Genomic DNA, 22177 nt, shown 5'->3' with positions numbered 1-22177 from the left:
TACTCTGCCTCTCTTCTGTTTGATAGCAAAATTGGGTTAGAAACCAAGAATAATTTTTTAGCAAACTGCAGCTTGGGCTAGTCCTACAGCAACAGCCAGATTTCTATGTATTAAAAAAAAATGCAACTTTGAATCATGTTAGAACACAGTGCCTAAAGAGGATAATTGGGCCTAAAGAGATCTGTACGTCCTCAGAAAATGAAGATGGAGATTCCCGAGTCCCTAGGAGGCATCTGGAGTCTGCCTTCTTGAAATGGGAAACACGGCCAAGGCTCTCTGAGAGGCTGAGGATGTATTTCACTTATCATTTTCCACCTTTCCATTTCGTGTTCTAGAAGGTATCATTCACATGAAGGTCTGCAAGTTCTTTTCTTATCACATACCCGTCTGATACCACACCACATACCAGATACACATACCTCCTGAGGACAAGGGGACTGCTAGCTGTGGGTCTTTCTCTCAAAGAGATAGACGAAGCCTGAGTTCAACAGTATAAAGAAAGGAAGCTATGTCTCTTCTGCTTCTCAAGCTTGCTAACAGGGGGGCACTCACTGGCGGGTATAAGGAGGGGCTGGAGAGTCTGAGTCAGGCACACTCACAGGTAATTGGCCAGGTTGTGTTCCTGTAAAGTGTGGGTTTCAAAGCCATGTGGCACTGTGTCGAAGTAATCGTTGCCTATCCCACAGATGAAACATTTGGTCTAGAAGACAAAGGGAAATATTTACATGTCAGATTTCAGAAAGCAAAACAAAGGAACACACAACTCGCCACTTAGGGGGCAGCTGCTATGCTTACTCGATGTTTGTAGAAGATCACGACAGAAGGCTGTGCCAAACACATGAACGCTAATTTAACTGTTGCCACAACTATATCTGGCTGGAGGTTTAAATGACATAGGTACCAGCAACAAGTTCACATGTAGGAAGAAGCGTACAGGATCACGATGGCTGAAAAGCACTGTCTTCCTTATTTCCTCCAGCTTAAGTGAGAGTGCCCAGACTTAGCCATCAGTCTTGTTCATGACATTAACTCAAGTTATGTAGACGGGACTCAATGTGCCCTCAGCTGAAACCACCAGCTTGGTACCTACTGGAACAAAGTCTGATGACCCAGGGGAGGGGGGAAAGGTCCAGATTACTCCCATCTGGAGAGAGCTAAATCAAATATCAAGCTGTGGGGTGTTCGATCAATGACTGAGAGAGGGTCCGCCATGGGTGCAGAATTAACCAATGAACATTCATCATCAGAACTTTTTACTCCAGGAATGAGGTGCCTGCTCTTTGTGCCCCTTGCTTGTTCTAACCAGATCTCTCAGAGCAGCACCTGCTTAGGTCCGTGGTGTGCAGGACCAGCACACAAAAGCTAAGGAGAAGCAGGCCTCCCGTTTCATTATGAGAATTTCACATGTATCAACTCAAGCAAATGTGATAGTTATTGCCCTCGTGTGGCTCCAGATGCTCATCCTGCTTGCAAATTAGCAACTGTTTAATGCCATCGGAGGCATATTTATGATGCCTTAGATTCTAGGGCCTGGACTCCAGATGATTAAGATAATTTATTCAATTCCCTCTGCCTTATTGATCAACAACTGTGGACAGCAGGAAGGCCACATTCAGAAAGGCAACAGGTCTTTATACCATTTGATGTCTTGACTAAACGGGCTCATGCTTCGCAGCTTCACCCACGAACCTGCCCCTCCTCTGTGTTACTTATCGCTGTGACTCTGGAAACCTGCGTAGCATCCCCGCTTGCTCCAAACACCTCACCTCTGCATCTGGACAATCACCCGCTGCTTGTCACGCCAACTCCTAAGTACTGCTTGAATCCATCTGGTTCCTACATCTTCGGTGGACGTCTTTCGCAAGAGCCTCATCATCTCCTGCCTAAAACATGCTCCCAGCCCACTTCCCTGCCCCTGATCTTGTTAGTTGCTAATGCACTGCCAAACCCCATCACCTAACTTCAAACCCATTTCTGATTTTCCACAGGCTGTATGTTACACTATACATCTCTCCAATGAGTTATTATAAAGGGTTCAACACACGGCTCTGCAATTTCCTGTTTACTTATTTGTCAGTGAATCCATCATTCTGAATGGGTGGTTCTCCTCAGGGAGCAGGAGACATTACTGTTTGCACGCCCCCGGCATCCGCCATGTTTCCTGCCTACCACACGATATGCGTTGCGCGGATGGAAAACAGGCCGAGGAAGTCACACATTGCTCATGCCCTTTTCCTACTTTCTCCCACGGCCGTGATTCTTTGATAAAGACAGTAGGAAAAATGAATGCCCACAACAACAACACAGCTGAGTCAGACACGGCAAGACTCACCTCCATGTCTTCTTTGACTTGCTCCTGTTGGTCTCTTAGCTCTCCAAAAGCATCAATAATTAAACCTGGTGTTAAATAAAAACACACTCGAATCTTTATCAACCAGAGAATAATAATGAAGCTCACAGCCCCGTGGCTAGTCCTCCCAAGGAAAGAGAAAATGTACAGCCAGGTTGGGAGAAGTCGTGAGTGGGCACACACTTGATACTCCTCCTAGGGCAGCAGCGTTATCTCTTGGGGGGCAGAAGCACAGCGGGTACTGTGCTTACACCGTCCCTGAGAAGGGGGTTTCAAAACGAAGTGACAGGGCAGGAAGAACCGCTCGTTACCGCGGCACATGCACCTGGTATGTTAGCCGCCACGTTGTTCCAAGAAAGAGCAATAGAGATTTCTGGTGGCAAAGCGCAGGAAAGTCTACTGATAACATTTCCAAGTACCGATTTGGAAGTCAAACGTTACCATATGAACTGAGGAATCTGCCTCCACTCATTCTCGTTACGCGTTCCTCACAAGTAAACTTGCCGGCCTGTTATTAACTGTGTCAGCCAGGAGCTAACTGCACCGCGTTGTTTCCTCTCAGCTCGTTTTCCTCCTGTGACTTACTGGCTGCACATCTTTTTCCGAGTGTTTTATGAGTTTGCTCTCTTATAAGATATGTTATTGTTACACTCAGTAAAGACAAAAGGATGGATTATGAATCTTGTCGACTTGTTCATGTACTTTACTGGAAACAAAAAGTACCATTTTGTGCCTGCAGAGCTTAGAGGATAATAACACATTTATAGACATTTAATTCAAGCCAGGATAAACGTATGAGCAGAAAAAGGTAACAAGAGTGATTTTTCTGAGGGAGAAGAACACCACATTCCAAGTTTCCTTAGGGTAAAGGGAAGAACTGGTACGTTAATATGGCTCTCTGTTTTTGTTTTTTTTTTTAAGTTTAACTTATTTATTTTTGAGAGAGACAGAGACAGCATTAGTGGGGGAGGAGCAGAGAGAGACAGAGACAGAGAGAGAGAGACAGAGAGAATATCCCAAGCAGGCTCTGTGCTGTCAGCCCAGAGCCCAATAGAGCTCAAACTCAGGAAACCATGAGACCATGACCTGAGCCAAAACCAAGGGTTGGACACTCAGCCGACCATGCCACCCAGGCACCCTGATGGCTCTCTGGTTTCAACTGAGGGCTCTGGGTCCAGAAACCTGGGTTTGGATTCCAGCCCTGACACTTCTTGACTGTGCACTTTGGCCAAGTTACTTAGACGTATTATGGCTCAGTTTCTTCAAATGTAAATAACACCACTATTTTCACGGGTGTATGAAGGTAAAATGAGTTAATAACTTGTGCCAGGCACACAGCAGGTACTCAACAATGATAGCCTTAGGATTCTTTATGAGGCATCAGATACTGTGCTGAGTACTCATATGTACGTCACTTCTTTTTAAAAAAAAAAATGAAAAATTTTTTAATGTTTATTTAAAAAAATTTTTTTAATGTTTTATTTTTGAGACAGAAAGAGATAGAGCATGAATGGGGGAGGGTCAGAGAGAGAGGGATACACAGAATCCGAAACAGGCTCCAGGCTCTGAGCTGTCAGCACAGAGCCTGACACGGGGCTCGAACTCATGGACCGCGAGATCATGACCTGAGCCGAAGTCAGACACTTAACCGACTGAGCCACCCAGGCGCCCCAATGTTTATTTTTGAGAGCAACAGAGTGCGAGCAAAGGAGGGGCAGAGAGAGGGAGACATAGAATCTGAAGCAGGCTCCAGGCTCTGAGCTGTCAGCACAGAGCCCGACGCGGGGCTCGAACTCACGGACCACGAGATCATGACCTGAGCCGACGTCGGCCACTTAACCGACTGAGCCACCCAGGAGCCCCTCAAAAGGAGTTAAATGGCTCACCCACCCAACATTATAAAGTTAATAAGTGGCAGGGCAGAAAGTCACAGCGAAGAAAGTGCTCTTTCCATTAGGTAATGGGAAGAGTCCAAAGAAATCTGTATCCATCTTCCCCTTTACCAGGGCCCCCTTTGATCCCCCCCTATAGATTTCTAATGGAGAAACACTGAACAGAAAAGTTCTCGTTGCCTTTTTACAGATAGCACTTGACATTCTGACCTGCCCTTAAGTGTTAACTTGAACAATAAATGGCTCAAATTCTAGATCCTCTTGAACTCCAGTAAGGAGGATGCTCACCTTGAATTATGGCCAAGAGAATGACAATCACGAAGAAGAAGAAGGTGATGTCAAAGATGATTCGATAGATCTCATATTCGTCGCCTGCTGGGTCTTCAATTTCATCGCCGATACCCCCTCCAGCACGTACCCCGACGTACATGTGGAACATGTAGCACTGGAAAAGACAGACACAGTTACTTCCTGGAGACGCTGCCCATCTGCACATTGAACAAAGTTGAGGCTCTCTCTGTAGTTGCTAATCCTCACTCTGGAAACTGACCATCTCTGCCTTCTACATTGCCTCTTTTTGTTTCAGTGTTTGTGATTATGATGCAAACACGTGGCTCTTACACTCTGCTGTCCTTTGAACAAAACTCGACACGACACTCTGCCTCGCACCTTCTGTCACACTTTGCAGGGGATGAAAAATACCTCACTAGCATCTGGCATAAGGTAATCCCATTAAGATCACATTAAGGCCCACAAAGCTACATTTAATCACACTGCTCTTTTTTTCTTTTTCTTTGATCAGAACAGACATAGGAGAGAGGAAGGAAAACCTCAATATTTAATAAGACGGAATCTCAGAAATTAAGCTAGGAAAACACCGGACCATCCCCTCATCCGTCATGTATGGAATACGATGCTGAAATGTTTCTACTCTAATGTGTACAAGAAAGAAGACAGAGGGGAGAAGCAAGGAGGAAATAACAGCTCATTGTTAAGAATCTGAAACATTCAAGCAACCAAGTAGAAGGAGAGCTCCAAGTGCCCACTGCAGAAGAGGGCAGGGTTTCTCAGCCTCAGTGCCGTTGACATTTAGGGCCGGATAATTCTTTGGATAGGATCTGTCTCGTGCATTGTAGGATGTTTTAGAAGGATCCCTGGCCTCTACCCACTCAATGCCAATAGCACCTCATTGCAGATAACCAAAAACATCTGCAGACGTTGCCAAGCGTCCCCGGGAGGGCAAAATCACAACAGTTGAGAGCCACTGGCTTCAAGCGTCAGTGTTTTATCTGTTTTCAGGATAAGGGCAGACTCTCCAGGTCGGGGCCTCAGATTCAGGGACGCTTCATCCCTCTCCACTGATGGGCTACTGCTCCCGAGTACCACCCTGCACTCTATCCACGCCTGTCAGATAAACAACTCCCTATTCTAGTTCTTGGTTTGCATTTCCTTCCCATCTTAAACAATTATTTCCCTTTCTTATCCCATTCCTTTTCACCCTCAGGTAACAAGCCTTCCTCCATGAGGCCTTCTTAGACTGTTCCAGACACTCCGACTTACCCAACTGATGTCATCCATGAGTACAAAACACATTTACCCACCATCTGCCTTAACGAAAGGGGCAAAGGCTTTGACACAGTGTCTTCACTTGGGGAGACACCACAATCCCCTGGTCATCTTCTACATTTCTGGCCATCCTTTCTCAGCCTCCTTGGCCAGTTCTTCCTAGAGGAATGTCCCCACTTTCACAGTTAAGTACCATCTCTGTGCCAATGACGTACAATTTTTTTCTGTTTACACCTTGGGTCTCTTTCCTGAATTCCAAACCTGTACCTACCACTTACCTAATTTTGATGCTTCGTGATCTGTCTCACTGCACTGAACTGGCTTCATTACAAGAAGAATGACTTTGGTTACTGCTCTATTATCAGGGCCTAAAATAATGTCCAGCACATGAGAGGAACTTATACATCACTGGGGCGGAGGGGGGGCGGTGAATGAAGAGTGAAAAGTCATGACTGATCAGTGTTCTCATGGAGACTTCACTGTCTCAGCCCATGAACCTCAAATTCTCAGATGACCCCAAAGAGCACAAAGGACAGGCAGCAAGTTGCCCCAAAATGCTCATAGTTCAGCAGCTAATACAGTGATAGATGCAGCACACAGAAAGTGTCCTGGAGCAGATGGCTGGAATCTAATGATCAGAACCGAATAACGACTGGGTCACTCAGGAAGGAGGTTTGTCAGTCTGGCACACAGTGAACGAAGAGGATCAGAGGGCGGCTCTGTCACTGCCCAACCAGGAACTGTCTGGGGCTCAGGTAAGGGGTCTCTCTCACAGGCCAGAAAAGTCATTTTTGTAATGTTCATTTATTTTTGAGAGAGACCGAGTGTGAGCAGGGGAGGGACAGAGAAAGAGGGAGACGCCGACTGTGAAGCAGGCTCCAGGCTCTGAGCTGTCAGCACAGAGGCCGACGCGGGGCTCAAACTCACAGATCGCGAGATCATGACCTGAGCAGAAGTTGGACGCTTAACTGACAGAGCCACCCAGGTGCCCATAGAGGTTTTCTCTAGGGAAGAGAATGCGTTCTCCTGCGGCATGAACTCTTAATGAGTAGGATGTTGGTGTTCTGACTCATACATGTGACTCTTAGCCTGGTTAATGTGAGTCTGTCCTCAAGAGAATGTTTAGTTTCCAGACATGCACAGTTGAAGATAGGACCATGGAATGAGGCTAAATTACCAAAGCAAATGTCTCCTACTTCTCAGGTCTCCTGTCAGCCATCTAGCAACATCCACGTCTCTCTGCTCACCTTCATTCTGTGAAAGCTCTGATGCTGACAAAAGGGCTCCCACCATATTTCAATAATAGACTCTGGCCATGCTGAAAAGATAGGCAGTCTTATGCACTTGATTGTTTAGGCTTAGTAAGATACCAGATTTTAAAAGTATAAAATTCCAGGTTCACCTGTGGGATTTTGATACTGATTTTCCCAACCTTAATCTACACTACCTGGTTATCCCCAGATATAGCAGGTGGGTGGCTAGAATATGCGGTAGGGTGGTGAACATCCACCTACGTAGGGCTGTCAGGCTTTTAGTTATCAGATGATCATTCTGCTCCTGAAAATGGAAAATCTCTCATTCACCTTCCTTTTCACAGGAGCAGCTTAAACCTGAACATCAGAGTTGGAGAATGGAAAGCAGTAATTCTGGGACACAAACCGATACACTTTGTTCAGAGAATCTGAGTCATGAGGAAGGAAGGTGCCTGGTGCTACCAACACTGGGAATACGCAGTCACTTATTCTCCAAATTTAATATTCTATGGTTTCTCCCCTACCCACTCATCTCCCGAGTGGATTCATTCCAGAGTTAATCACTATTTATGACAGCTTTAGGAAATACTGAGGAGGGACAGTTTCTGGCGGAGTAGTGAAGATCTTTACGAGATCTTTATCCTGACCCCCCCCCCCAAATAGGGGGAGAAATAAAAGTGGAAAGAGACAGAGACTGGCAGAGATTACTTGTTGGGAGGGTAGGGTAAAATAAGTAATTTAGAACAATACCCTGAGCTGGGGATTGTACTTCCCTAGGAGTAACTCATTCTCTCAACCACCTGGTAAGTTTTTTCCAAAAAACACAACAGGTGTGGACACCTTCCCTGCAGTTTCTGACTTGGGATATGAAGGTGGCCTTATTGAGCTGCGGTTCATAAAGGGATGCCCTGGTGAGTCTTGGTGAAAGGACCGCCCCTTTTGAGATGAATGTCTTTATATAGGCCAAGTCAGTCTCCCTGGCTAGTTAGCTACAATCATCTTTTTGCCTGGGGCTTTGGAACTTTGGATCATTTTGCACTTTCTCCTTGTACATTCTTGGAGAAGAGGTTCAAATTCTCTCAGGATACTGATGGTTTAATTAGATTCTCAGGCTTAAAACACCATGATCCTAAATAAATAAGTAAAGAAAGAAAGGAAAGGAAGGAAAGTGTAGGAAGGAAGAAAGAAAAGGGAGGGAGGGAGGGGAGGAGGGAGGGAGGGAGGGAAGAAGGAAGGAAGGAAGGAAGGAAGGGGAGGGAGGGAGGAAAGAAGGCAGGTGGTAGGTGGGCAGGCAGGCATGAAGCATCACAGTCTGTAAAACTGTAGCTACAGCGCCACCTGCTGTTAGGCTTGAAACACTGGCAGGTGAACCACATCGCTGTGAAAACCTAAAATGTTCCTACATATGCCAGGAAACTACCAGAAGCAATGAAGGCACTGGAAACTCGGATGTTGCCGAGAAAACAGGGCATGAGTGAAGAAAACCCATCTCAAGCAAACAGTCCTCGACTTCACCCTGTGAAGACTAATTGTTAGAGACGGATGTAAACAAAAGATTCTCTTTTGAGAGATACACGCAAGATATTAAGCGTGACCACTTCCTACGCCGTACTTCTGTCTTGCTAGCTGCTGGGTTTTGCTAAGCCTTGACTTTTAACGAGCACTACTACAAGTGAGCAGTTACGTTTTAAATGTTGTTGGCTTGTTCAAACATTGCTGCACAAGTATTAATAAGAGGCAAATTAAAAGGGGTTTTGAGACCAACTGTTGTAAGGTAAATCTAGGTGATGTGTGTGGCCTCTGATGTGATCGTTTTTAAGAACAATCAGCTGGATACGAGCATGTGCAAAGCTACACAGACTCCTGTGTGCCTGATCCGCCTGGCAGCAGTATGGGAGCGGAGATGTTGTTTGTGGCTTGGAATTGAGTTTTCTCTTTTGCAAGAAGACACATCTAAGGTACATCCTCATGATGCCCCCAACCTCACCCCACCCAAAGGCAAGGTACAAAGCTTACCGTTATGTGTAGAGATAGAAACACCCAGAACAGACCTGGTTGTAGGTAGTCTCACTGGTAGGGGCAGAAATCCCTTAAACTGGACAAAATCCAGGCTCTAGCTCAGTCCTGAGGCCATGGTCGAAACATCAAGAAGCCTTATTTCCTCACCCTAAAGTGAGGCAAACTTCTCTACCTCTTCCCTACACATCCCATGCAACTGGGTCATGCCAACCAGGTAAAGGCAGTTCGTTGTCTTCCTAACTCACTTGTTGTTCAAACCATGCCTGGATTCCTCTCATAAGTTCATTGGGAAAATTTACAAAAGCAATGGAAACTCATACCAAGAGTGATGTTCGAAATGTAGTCATCCAAGGATACTATCAGGATAATTGAATAGGGTCAAATATGACTCATGACATTAGAAGGAGACACCTGGATGTTTCAGGGGTCTTATTGTGGTAGGAGGGGGGCAAGTGAGGCCCCGCCAATCCCAATGCCAACTCAAGAGCACTACCTGAAGTCATCCTGACTTTCCAGCAATCTTCAGCGATTCAGCGGGCACCACACCCTCTGGCAGTGAATCACCTCGCTAAACTTTCTGACTCAACCAAGGTGGACTTTGAGATTTAGAACCATGGGGGAGGGGGTGCTTCTGGAAGAGAAATGAATCTCCCTGGAGTCACAACTGTCTGCTGTTAGTAATGACTGACTCCCTTTTGTGCCTTGTTGACTCCTCCAGCTGTCTGCTCCCCTCCCTGCCTCTAGCCAGCTGCTACCCCAAGTCTTGAAGTCACCGAGTAGAGAGGCAAGGTGGGTATTAAAGGCACCTCTCACAAGAGGAGATGAAGGATCCTTACTGGCGGTAAAGTGTCACATGTTTAGTGACTCTGGGGGACGTCACTACCAGTGACGAATCCCTTACTGTGTAAGTTTCTTCTCTCCGTAATCTGTAGTCCTACTCCCTGTAGGAACCCTTGTTAACAGTGTCCCATGTATTCTTCCAGAAACACCGTGTACATATTCTAGTGTATCTAATGTGTACATTCTAGCATGTGTATGTGTGCACACAGTCAGGATCTTATCATAACACTGTTCAAGATCTTGCCCCCCCTTCCCCACTGAAATGCAATCTGTATGTCTTTCTATATCAGCACGTGCAGATTTGTCTTATTTTTAAACAACCTACTTTTCCGTGATATGGATTTGCCATAGTTGGTTTCATCGGGACTCTATTGATATAATTTAGATTATTTCCAATTTGTGATAGTAGCAAGTATCCTTAAACCCACAGGAGCATATTTGTAAACAAACATTTAAATCAATACAATCAGTGGAACTGACAAGTCAAAGGGTAAGTACAATGAAAAATGTGATAGATATTGCAAAATTTCTGTAAAATCATTGTCTTAATTTGAATTCCCTACAAGTGTTCATGAAAGTGCCAGTTTTTCCATCAATTCAACTGTGGATATTAACAAACTTTAATATTCTGCAAACCTAATAGTTAAGAAGTGGCAGTTGATTGCTTTGATTTGCATTTCTTTAATCTTTGTCAATTTGTAAGCTGACTGAATTTTACCAGGAGCTGATTGTTCCTTTTCCTATTGGTTTACTTCCTAGTGATAAGTACTTAGTAAATTAAGGACACTGGCCCTATGTTAATATTTTTCCTAGTTTTTCATTTGTCTTTAAGACATCGCTTAGTGTTGTTCCTTTTTAAAGTAATTGTTTAGGACCCCATGCATCTTAGGTTTTATGACACACTTAGAAAGACCTTTCCCCATTTAAAAATTATTATTATTGGGGCGCCTGGGTGGCGCATTCGGTTAAGCATCCGACTTCAGCCAGGTCACGATCTCACGGTCCGTGAGTTCGAGCCCCGCGTCAGGCTCTGGGCTGATGGCTCGGAGCCTGGAGCCTGTTTCTGATTCTGTGTCTCCCTCTCTCTCTGCCCCTCCCCCCGTTCATGCTCTGTCTCTCTCTCTCTGTCCCAAAAATAAATAAACGTTGAAAAAAAAATTTTTTTTAATTATTATTATTTCAAGGACGCCTGGGTGGCTCAGTCAGTTAAGTGTCCGACTTTGGCTCAGGTCATGATCTCCCATGATTCATCTCACATCAGGATCTGTGCTGACAGCTCAGAGCCTGGAGCTTGCTTCGGATTCTGTGTCTCCCTCTCTCTCTGCCCCTCCCCTGCTTGTGCTCTCTCTGTCTCAAAAATTAATAAGCATTAAAAAAATTTTTTAAAGAAAATAAGTAAAATTTAAAAAATTGTTTATTATTTCAAAAGTCAAATTCTGTTATAATTTTTATTCTTTTCTTTTTGCATTAAAATATGTGTCCCATTCAGAATTTATTTTGATTTAAAGAACTAGGTTGGTATCAATTTTTATCAAAATTTCCCCAAAAGCATATCCATGGTACCAATACCATTTACTGAATTCTTTTTCATTTCATGATTTCAAAAGCCACGTTGTTTTTTTTTTTAATTTTTTTTTTTTCAACGTTTATTTATTTTTGGGACAGAGAGAGACAGAGCATGAACGGGGGGAGGGGCAGAGAGAGAGGGAGACACAGAATCAGAAACAGGCTCCAGGCTCTGAGCCATCAGCCCAGAGCCCAACGCGGGGCTCGAACTCACGGACCGCGAGATCGTGACCTGGCTGAAGTCGGACGCTTAACCGACTGCGCCACCCAGGCGCCCCTCAAAAGCCACGTTTTATCATACTTTTAATTTCCAAGTGTATCTGCATGTATTTCTAGACTATTCTGTCCCACACATGTATCATTCTCTAGTACAAAACCTGCCTTAAGTATTAGTTTTTATAACATTAGTAGTTCCCTCTCATTACTCTTTCAGGATGTTTATTTTTTCTAGAGTAATTTTACTGTCACTTTGTTGGTCTCTTACACCACTAACCCCAGCTATGTAGGTATTTTGATTTGGTGCTCAATGAAGAATTCATCTCCTTTCAGCTAGAGGTACATATTTCCAATCTAAGATCTCACCTGTAATAACTTCTGATTCGCCAATATTAGACGGGCAGGTTAAGGAACAGGGGTAGAGCAATATGAAAGCTTGAACACTGATTTTAAAACCAAGACCGAAAAGGTAATTTAAGCTAAAGTACTGAATATTTAAGCAAAACCTAAGAGTTCTAGTAAAAGATCTATTTTTGGACTTTGGTGATGTCAGTTAATATCATGAAAGTAAAAAGATCACTGAGGGTTCAAAATACTCTCCAAGGAAATAATTTTAACCGCTGTCCTGGAATCTATGAACCAATTCAGCTAAAGCGTTTATATTAATCCTTCCAGCTCTAAGTCCTTTATGCAAAAAATCTACTGATTATCAGGCTGGTACAGCAGATGTAAAAAAATGGCAGAAATGGTCCTTTACATTCTGCAAAAGAATGAAAACTGTTGATTCCTTAAAGAGCCACACAACTTTTTACTGGGTACGCTATTTTCTATTCTGCAAGGTTAAAGAGTAACTACACAACCACTCATACTGAAGAAGCAGGAGAATTTTCCACTCATATGAGATCAAAGTGTATGAACTTACCGTTAGCATATCATCACATTTCATATCCGGTGTGTCACCATCTTCACTTTTATTGTAGAATTTTCGGAAAAAGTTGAATGCCACAACAGTATATAGGTATACAACAACAGCTAACAAGCCAACAGTTAATACAAGCTGGAAAGCAATGTGACACAGAACATGCATTAGAAATGCAAGGCATATATGACTGGCATGTTCAACATCAGTGTGGGAGGGGAGAATTCTATGAGCACATACCTGGATTTATTGACTAGAAAGTAATGGGATCCATACCTCACACCGTACCTTTCTTACCCTCCTCTGTGGGGAAATTTATTTCCATATGCTCTTTATTTTATCAAGTGGTCAGACTGTTTTATGCAAAAGTTGGCTACTTAATTGGTTAATGAATGCATACTACAGCTGGAATATGAATAAACTCTGATTGACTTTCACATCCAAATTGATCATAATATATATGTGCTGAAAATAAGAATTTCACCAAGTTGGTGAAAATATATTTCTGGTTATATCAGAGAAAATCTAAACACACTAAAATGCATTATTTTTTGTGTCTACTTCTCTAATTACAATGAATCCCTATGTTCTTGACCGTGGCAGCATATATTAAGTCCTTCAAAAATAATTTTACAATTATCTGGAGAAAATATGTTATCTGAATAGAGGGCTTAATTCACTTCTGTAAACGAAGTACAATGCCACTATAAATTTCTGCACATCTTATTATGAGGACTATTAAGCTGTCTATACTGTAAGTCAAAAATTGATATCTCAAAAACAATAATCCTCGCAAAATTTTAGAAGTGAATTGAAAGCAAGCCAAACCTTTTGTGTGAAAATACACAAGAGATTCAGAATCTCCAGTTCTTTAAATATGTCAGGGGCTCAATACTATGAATGAATAAACACTTTTTGCTGATGTCATAGTCACATTCAAAAATTAGAGTCACATATAGAACAACAATGTGTTGAAATTTAGGAAACTAAAAATCATGATAACTGTTCATATGAACTTAACTATGGACATAGTTCACGTGTTTGGGGGGACATGGATTTAAAAATATGCTGAATTATAAAATTCTGAAAAGAAGGACTCTGTTAAACCAAATAACGAATATAGAATGTGTTACTCCCAGTAGACAGGTGATAGAGAATGAATCAATAAATATATGCTTCTATAATGAGTTTATGAATAATTAAAGTTTTCACATTACAACTGGGCTCCATTAAAACATAAATTGATCATCTGGAACTAGGCCAGTATGTAAGTCCTTGGAGTATGACCTTGTCAAGTATGAAACATTATAAAAGACCACACGATATCCAATTTTTAAATATCACATCAAATTAAGAACGCAGCATCTTGTGTTTTATTACTATTGTAACTAGTGCATCAGGATTCTGAAACACATTTCAGTTCCCTCTGGTATCAAATGGAGTAAATATATTAGGAAAAATTTAACTATTTTCTGCAGTGTTTTGTATGTGCCAGGGCCTGTGCTAACACCTCCACATTTATGTTCTTATTTCATTTTCTCAGAAACTCTAAAAGGCAGGTACTTTTATTGTATTCATTTTACACAATGAATTGAGATTTAAAAATGTTAAATCATTTTTCCAAGGTCACACAGTGTATCGGTCAAGCCAAGACTTGAATGTAGGTGTACGGGACTCTTGAACCAATATTCCTCATGGTTTGTAAAAAAAATTAAAAAATAAAAAAGTGCATATCCTCCATTCACAAAAATCTTTAAAACTATATGTTGCCATTGGAGGTTGGGTTTTATTTTTATTGGTGTATTTGGTGGGTTTTTTTTGTTTTTTGTAGGGAGTCAAAAAAAAAATCAACTTTTACCTGCTTGCCATTGTGAGTTACCGATGACAAGATGGTTCTCAGTGTCTTGAATCCCATAGCAATGTCAAGAAGATGAGCAGCAAAAAAAAAGTTGTTATAGTGTCCCAGAACGGACATAGTCATATACCAGGCCAGGTAGAGGAAAGACTGAGAAGACAAACGAGAGGGAAGCATATCAGAAACCAGAAGGAGTGACTGTTGTCCAAAGCTACTCTGATTTCATTCCATTATAATCACTTCATTTACTTTACCTTCTTAGTCTATTTAATTCGAATCAGTTATATTGGTTTATGTATTGTATTGTTATTTAGCTTGTCCTCAGAGGTTCAATGTCTTTCTCTCCTTTATATCAGATAGGCTGTTCTTATGTATCTTTCTATAGAGAGAATTTTACTGACCTAATACTCGATAGCAAGGTGTTTTCACCTTGGCACTACTGAGAGTTTAGACTGGATAATTCTCTGTTTTGGAGGCTGTCTGATGCACTGTAGGATGACCAGCAGTGACCCTGATCTCCACTCACCAGATGCCAGCCGTGACCACCAAAGATGTCTCTAGACATTGCCAAAAGTCACCTGGAGGACAAAATTTCCCCCCTTGAGAGCCCTGCTCTACACTCAATCAACCAACCAACTGTCCTTCCCTCTTTCGTTTTTCATTTACTCACTCTCTAAATCAGTGTTTGTGGAGACCTACTAGTTGTAAGAAATTACGTGTGGTATTTTATTAACCAAGCATCTCACTTTATGTGAGCCAAAACAAGTCTAGGAGAAAATGCAAATACTACTTAATGTCACCGAAGGCTATAATAAACCTAATAATACAATTGGTACTATCTGTAGGAATCTTGTTTATAATCAATGTAAGAGATTTGCTTTACAGAGGTTAGATGTATAAATGTATATACTTTTTGAGGGGAGGAGAATAAAAAAAGTAGAATTAAAGATACGGAGATCATGCTTGCTTTCTGGATTAGGGTCCTTGGGCATAAGAAGTGTTTTGCCATTGGAGTCAAGAGCTACCCATTTTGGGAAAGGGAGGAAACCTTCATTTTGACTAGAATATATCTTAAGCTTTAACAGAGAACACAAGACAAAGAGGGCTGAGGTGGTATAAATCATCTTTATGGGCAGTTCAGGGCTGAGGTTAGACATCGGGTGGAAGAAAGCAGTACTTGAAAATAGACACCGAGATAAGACTACGCAGAATGTGCTGAGGAGTGACAGTTTGGTTTGAGAGTGGGCTTCTGTTTCAGAAGATGAGGCTGGAAATGTACAGCGGGGTTGGAAGGCCCTCAAGCCAAGTTAAGGGAGATGGGCACATCCCACAGGTGCGGGAGAACCCCTGGAGCATCATACGGAATAATGGCATGTGAAAAGCAGCATTTTATGAAAATACCGTCTTGTATATTTGCACATACAGTCTCTGTTTTTATTCTAGCCACACTCTTGATAAGTAGGCAATCTTAGCCCCAAATTGACAACTGAGGAAAGTGAGCTCACTCCGGTCAAGCTACTTTCTTGAAGATGTAAGTGGCAGAGCTATTGCGTTAGGACACTACTGGCCAACCCCACGGGGAAGGTTATAAGAGGCACGACTATCAGCGGAACTGGCCAGAGAATGACAGAGGGCAGGAAAAGGATCCAATTGGGCACATAATTGAATGTATATATTAGAAGGAGAAGGAAAAGGAGTCCAAGCTGGTCATCTGGACATAGGTAGCAAGAAGAACAAAAACACTAACAGAAAGAGGAAATGGTGGACAGGGGGACTGCGTTTAGCAGGGAAGAGTGAGGAGAGGGGAAGATGCATTTGTCACAGGACATTTGAATGGACACACCCAGCAGGCTATTAAGAAATGAAAAGGCTGAGGAGAAAGGACAAGTGTGTGGACACAAGATGAGTCAGGAGACTAATATAGGTGATCAGAGGAGCCAAGGATACATGTATAGACGACACAGGTGCTGTCCTTAGATAGCCGGATTTCGCAAATAAAAACACAGGCTGCCCAGTTACAGATAAACGTTAGGTAAAGAATAAATAATTTTCAGATTATGTTCCATGCAATATTTGGGATATACTCACATATAAATATAAATATATAAGTATGTATATTGTACATTGTTATATAGATATAAAACTACCTATGTGTATAGGTATGTATACATACCTATATAAAAATGTAAATATAATATGTAAATATTTAGTTATCTGTAATTAAAAATTTTTTATAATGTTTTTTATTTAGTTTTGAGAGAGACAGCAGAAGCAGAGGAGGGGCAGAGAGAGAGAGAGAGAGACACAGCATCTGAAGCAGGCTCCAGGCCCTGAGCTGTCAGCGCAGAGCCCAACGTGGGGCTTGAACTCATCCGTACTTCATCTGGTAAGCCTAGCTGTGTTTCAGACAGAAACCACACTACTGAGGACTGAAGACATGTTGAGAAGTAGCTGGCCAAACAGCCATGAAACTACAGGTGGATGAATAATATATCAGAATAATATAACAGAAACAAGTCTGAAGAAGTCTGTCCACGCCCAAATGCTCTGGAGGCAAGAAAGCTAGAGCAAGATACGTATCTTGCATGACACAAGTACTGCGGCATATAAGGAGGTCAAGGAGGATTGACCTTAACTAGCAAAAGCCAAGATGGCCGGGCTACCTGAACAGAAAACATCAGTGCTAGAGATGAGGTGGTTTCCTTTTAATTTGAGGGAGTTGCTTCCATTGTTAGAAGAGAAATTTGCTGAAGGCATTAACAGGTGACAATTCTAAAAGATACTTACAAGACTTGTTTTTGAGATCTTTGGAGAGTTCTCTAAAAGACCCAGTATTCCGGGCCCATGACTGGGTACGATAGGGGTGGGGATAGAGACAGGAGAATTTGGGGGGTGTCGCAGGTCTTTAGGAGAACAGAATTACCACTCACTGTAAAAGTCACTGCTAATTAGAGTGTGATTTTGAGACTGAGATATGCAAGGGAGACAAAACCAGAGGAGGGTCTAGGACTAGGCCTTTGGATTTGCTTGTAAGTGCCCCTTCGCAGGAGGTGTGTGAGGATGGTAGGATTCTGAACCAGCAGGAGGAGACAAACATTTGTAGTTGATCCATTCAGCAGAGTTTCAGGACTGTCCCTAGCAACTTCCCATAGAGAGCACACGGGAGCATGAAAACAACTGATAATAATGATTTTTTAAACTGAAAATTCTAAGAGTCAAAAATGTCAAACTATTGAGCAAGCCAGGGTAGTACAATGTGATTGTCCGACCTGACAGTCGGTGGCTTTTAGTACCAGGTGAATTTTTTTCATTATATTTGGATACAGACTTGGGCTATGAGGCTCTTTGAGAAAAGAAGGATCAATCAAGAACAAAAACCACAATAATTTAATGCACTTAATTTGGGGGAAACTTAAATTTATCACAGTTAATGTTTTAAAACTTTATTTATTTAGAACTTCCGTTTTAACATCTAGGAAACTTTGAACTCATTACCCAACTAAAACCTAAATGAAAGTACATGTGAATTTTCATCTGTTTCTTTTTCTTGCATAAATATATTTTCATGTTAATCTTTCAGCTACTGAAAGAAATGGATTGAGAGATGGGGGCTAATTAATCACATATTTCCTTGGGTCACTCTCAGATAATGGTCTGTATTGAATCAATTGCTGTCCGACTGACTTCCTTAAATCACTGACTATCTGCCTGCCGGATCCCAACAGACTTGTCTAATCAGAGCGCACTGTACTTTGTGGTAATGAAGTGGGCTTACGTTGTCCGTGAAGACGACTCCTAGTTTCCACATCTGATACTTCACATCAATAGAGTTCAGTCTGGAAAGACAAATAAAGAAGGATTTGTGGATATGCATGTGAAGCAAAGACTCGGAGGCTTGCAAGAGCCTGCTGGCATTCTTTCCGTGGGATGAAACTGGCAACCATCTCAGGAAATTAGTTCCATCCAAAGTGTCAAGGGAATCTGGAACATCTGGATGATGTGTTCCAGAATTCTGTAATGCTTTTTTAGTGGGATCTTGGAAAACAAAACAAAGATGCAACTTCTATTATTTAAGCTTAGCACTTTCTTTTCCTGCATTAAATATAAGGTAAAGCCACTTGTTATGTGAGAATGATTTCTGGAAACTATGCTACTACATTAACCAACATGTGTGCATCCCAAGTTTCCTCGCTTTCATTATACATTTGTAATTACATTCTGACAGAATAATTTTTACTTAGGCTAATAAAAACTTGCATAAACATCCACACCATTTTACAACTAAATTTGCCAGTGAAAGGGCTCCTTCATCTTGTTTGTGTTTCCTCTTGTTTTCAAAAAAAAAAAAAAAAAAGAAAAATCTCTACCCAAGAAGGCATTCACCTTTTCCCCTTGGTTCCCAAATTACCTTGTAGACTTACTACAACTTCCCATTTGTTTTGCAGTTGCGGGTGTGCAGGTATCTATGTACATTTATGCCTTTCTCCCTAGTCTGCAAACTCCCTAACACCAAGCACATTGTATCATACATGGAATATCTCTCAATAAATGTGCTGGATGAGTAAGTCTTAGCATAAATATTCCTGATCTTTGTAGATTAAATACATACATAGTAAAACATACTTTCTAACTTTAATTTTTTTAGAGCTGCCCACTGATTGATGTGCTAAAATTATAACTTTGTTAGCCTATCTAATATTCTAGGTAATTGATAATGATAGGCTATAAAATATGAGTATTCGTTTCAAAAGGGCTTCTCTATATTTACTGTTTTACACGTTATTTCTTTAATCATTTTTTTTAGGAAGGCCAATCTTAAATTTCAAGTGGTAGGATCAGTAATCGCTAATCAAAATGGACTTCATAGAGACTTCTCCCCCAAAGGTTACGTTTTAATTTACCTTAGCCTAGGAGTTTTTATCTTAAGGAAATAAAGTTATCTTTGAGCTAGAATCAATTCTATTACTAGAGATCATTTTTTTAAAGTTCTGTGAATATTTAAAATGGGTTTCAATACAAGGCTATTTTTTTTCTTTTTGTTTTTTAAAGTATATTTATTTATTTTGAGAGAGACAGAGTGTGTGGAAAGGAGGGGCAGAGAGAGAGGGAGAATCTCAAGCAGGCTCCATGCTGTCAACACAGAGTCCTATTTGGGGCTCAAACTCGCAAAACTGTGAGATCATGACCTGATGCTCAACCGACTGAGCCATCCAGGCACCCCAAGACTATTTTATCTTAAATTTAAAAAGCCAAAGACAGAGAAAAAATAAATAATGGGGTAATTTGCATGAGACCATGGTTATTTCCCAAGAAAGCAATCTAAAACAAAATAAATGTTTCTATCAGGATGACTGCCCCATGGCAGTTTATTACTTTATTTAAAAAATGGTTATTATTTTTCATTCCTATCAAACATTAGGGTAACAAGTTTGCTGTCAACATCGTGAAGCAGCATACCCTTTTGGTGGCATAGGACACTCTTTTCTCACCAATCACCACAGTACTCCTGTTTGGGTGGAGCTGACCCAACCCCTAGGGATGGGCCAAAGCTGATCTAGGCCAACTGGGCAGGCATTCACCTGGCCACAGGGTTTGGTTCAGGGGCAGACTATAAGCCAGAAGCTGAAGAGTTTTGCTAGATGGTTTTGAGATACAAATCCCTCCTCTTTTCCCATAAAGACACAAATGAAAAAGATGCAGGTTTTCTGGGTCCTGGCAGCCATTCTATCCCCAGGAGGTAATCTGGCCACCTGTTTGACAAGCCCTACATATCTGATTGACAAATAAAACATGCACAAATAGATGAATCATCCTTGTACCCAAACATTCACATTAAGATAATATTAATATGCAAACCAGATAATGTTTTAAAATTTGATCTTTGTAAATGTTTTAAATAAAGGAACAATATATGTAATTCTTTTTCCTAGTTATGGACATTATTTACTAGAAATTTATTCTTCTAATTTTATTATCCATATTTATTTTTTATTTTCTTTAATTTTTTTTCTGAGAGAGAGAGAGAGAGAGAGAGAAAATCTTAAGCTGGCTCCACACTCAGCACAGAGTCCAATGAGGGGCTCAATCCCACAACTCTGGGATCATGACTTGAGCCGAAAGCAACATTCGAATACTCAAATGACTGAGCCACCCAGGTGCCCCTTTATATTTAAAGGTATTAATGCCATATTAATTTCTTGGCACTTTGCTAAGGGTCAAACTCGCAAACATTTCCTATGTAAAAAAGTGGAAAATTCCACTAATTTAAAACTATTTGTTCAGGGGCACCTGGGTGGCTCAGTTGGTTGAGTGTCCCGACTTTGGCTCAGGCCATGATCTCACAGTTCGTGAGTTGAGCCCCACATCAGCTCAGAGCCTGGAGCCTGCTTTGGATTCTATGTCTCTCTCTCTCTGCCCCTCCCCCATCATACTCTTTCTCTCAAAAATAAACATTGAAAAAAAATTTTTTAAAAACCAAATAAAACTTTTTGGTCACAGTAAAAATAAAACACCTTTTTGTTTATAAAATAGTCTAAACTTTCCTTCTATTTTTTTCAGACTTTTTTTTTTTTAGGATCATAAATATTACCATGGAAAGAGCATAATTCAGTAAAACAATTTGATTCTACACTGTCAGAGATCTGAAAATATTAGTAGAAAGCTCAGCACTGCTCTATGGTCCTTGTTTTTATATGATATTCTAACATAAAGGTCTTAATTCCTAAGCACTGGCAAGGTGTTTCATCTTCTATACAGTGACATACTCATTATGTACCACATGGGTTTTCTTAAAGTACCCAGGTGATATTTTGGATCTAAATCCACAGTTTCTGTCATGTATTTGTCCATAGAACTAACTACTTTTAAACTGAGTTCACATTACTTTTAAAAACCATGTAGATCCAGTAAGTTTTCAGATAGATAAAAAACTATATTACCAATGAGGTCAGCCAACATGTTTTTTTAATGCTAGCTAAAATATTTATCTGACACAAAATAATACCGCCCTACAGAGCCTCAAGTATCTATATTTCGAAAGTAGTCACATCCCTAACAGACCATAAATTTACAAGAAAAGTGGACATGTTCTTAAGGGAAAGTAACTGTTACGTTTCTTCTAAGATCGTTAAGTGGCTACAATGAGAAATTACATTTTTTAAAACATGTATGCTTTACACTTAATCCAGATTTACAGTTGATGAAATATATATTTGCAGTATATGTATATGTGTGTGTGTGTGTGTGTGTGTGTGTGTGTGTGTGAAATTCAACCTGAGGCAAATTCAATTCAACTGATTCACATCTTTCTAGCTATATTATAACCTATTATTCCATTAAAGCACTATATCAGGAACACCGCATTTAAAAAAAAATTTTTTTTTAATGTTTATTTATTTTTGAGAGAGAGAGACAGAGCATGAGCATGGGAGGGGCAGAGAGAGAGAGGGAGACACAGAATCCGAAGCAGGCTCCAGGCTCTGAGCTGTCAGCCCAGAACCCAACACGGGGCTCAACCCCATGAACCATGAGATCATGACCTGAGCCAAAGTCAGACACTTAACCGACTGAGCCACCCCGGCGCTCCAGGAACACATCATTTTAAAGTTAAATTCCTGAGTAACAGCATGACAGCATAGTACTTCTGGCTTGTGAAGTCTTTGCTATTTAAACAAAACTCAAGAATTATAATAAAAGAATATG

At 41.2% G+C, this 22177-nt stretch overlaps 1 protein-coding gene across 4 annotated transcripts in view; it reads right to left on the bottom strand.

Annotated features, from left to right (window-relative positions):
- The window catches only part of RYR2 (ryanodine receptor 2), a 767906-nt gene that overhangs the window by 2625 nt on the left and 743104 nt on the right, over nt 1-22177 (bottom strand). For all 4 annotated transcript variants that reach the window (XM_030335590.1, XM_030335591.1, XM_030335592.1 and 1 more), the window contains 6 exons: nt 18252-18312; nt 14480-14626; nt 12625-12759; nt 4531-4687; nt 2333-2397; nt 600-700 (listed from right to left, as the gene is read on the bottom strand). In XM_030335590.1, coding sequence (XP_030191450.1) covers nt 600-700; nt 2333-2397; nt 4531-4687; nt 12625-12759; nt 14480-14626; nt 18252-18312 — 666 coding nt within the window. The remainder of the gene's footprint in view (nt 1-599; nt 701-2332; nt 2398-4530; nt 4688-12624; nt 12760-14479; nt 14627-18251; nt 18313-22177) is intronic.

This window comes from Lynx canadensis, chromosome D2 (assembly GCF_007474595.2).
Source record: "Lynx canadensis isolate LIC74 chromosome D2, mLynCan4.pri.v2, whole genome shotgun sequence".
NCBI classification, from domain to species: Eukaryota; Metazoa; Chordata; class Mammalia; order Carnivora; family Felidae; genus Lynx; species Lynx canadensis.
The sequence above is the reverse complement of the archived record's forward strand: the minus strand, read 5'-3'. Positions and strand labels throughout refer to the sequence as shown.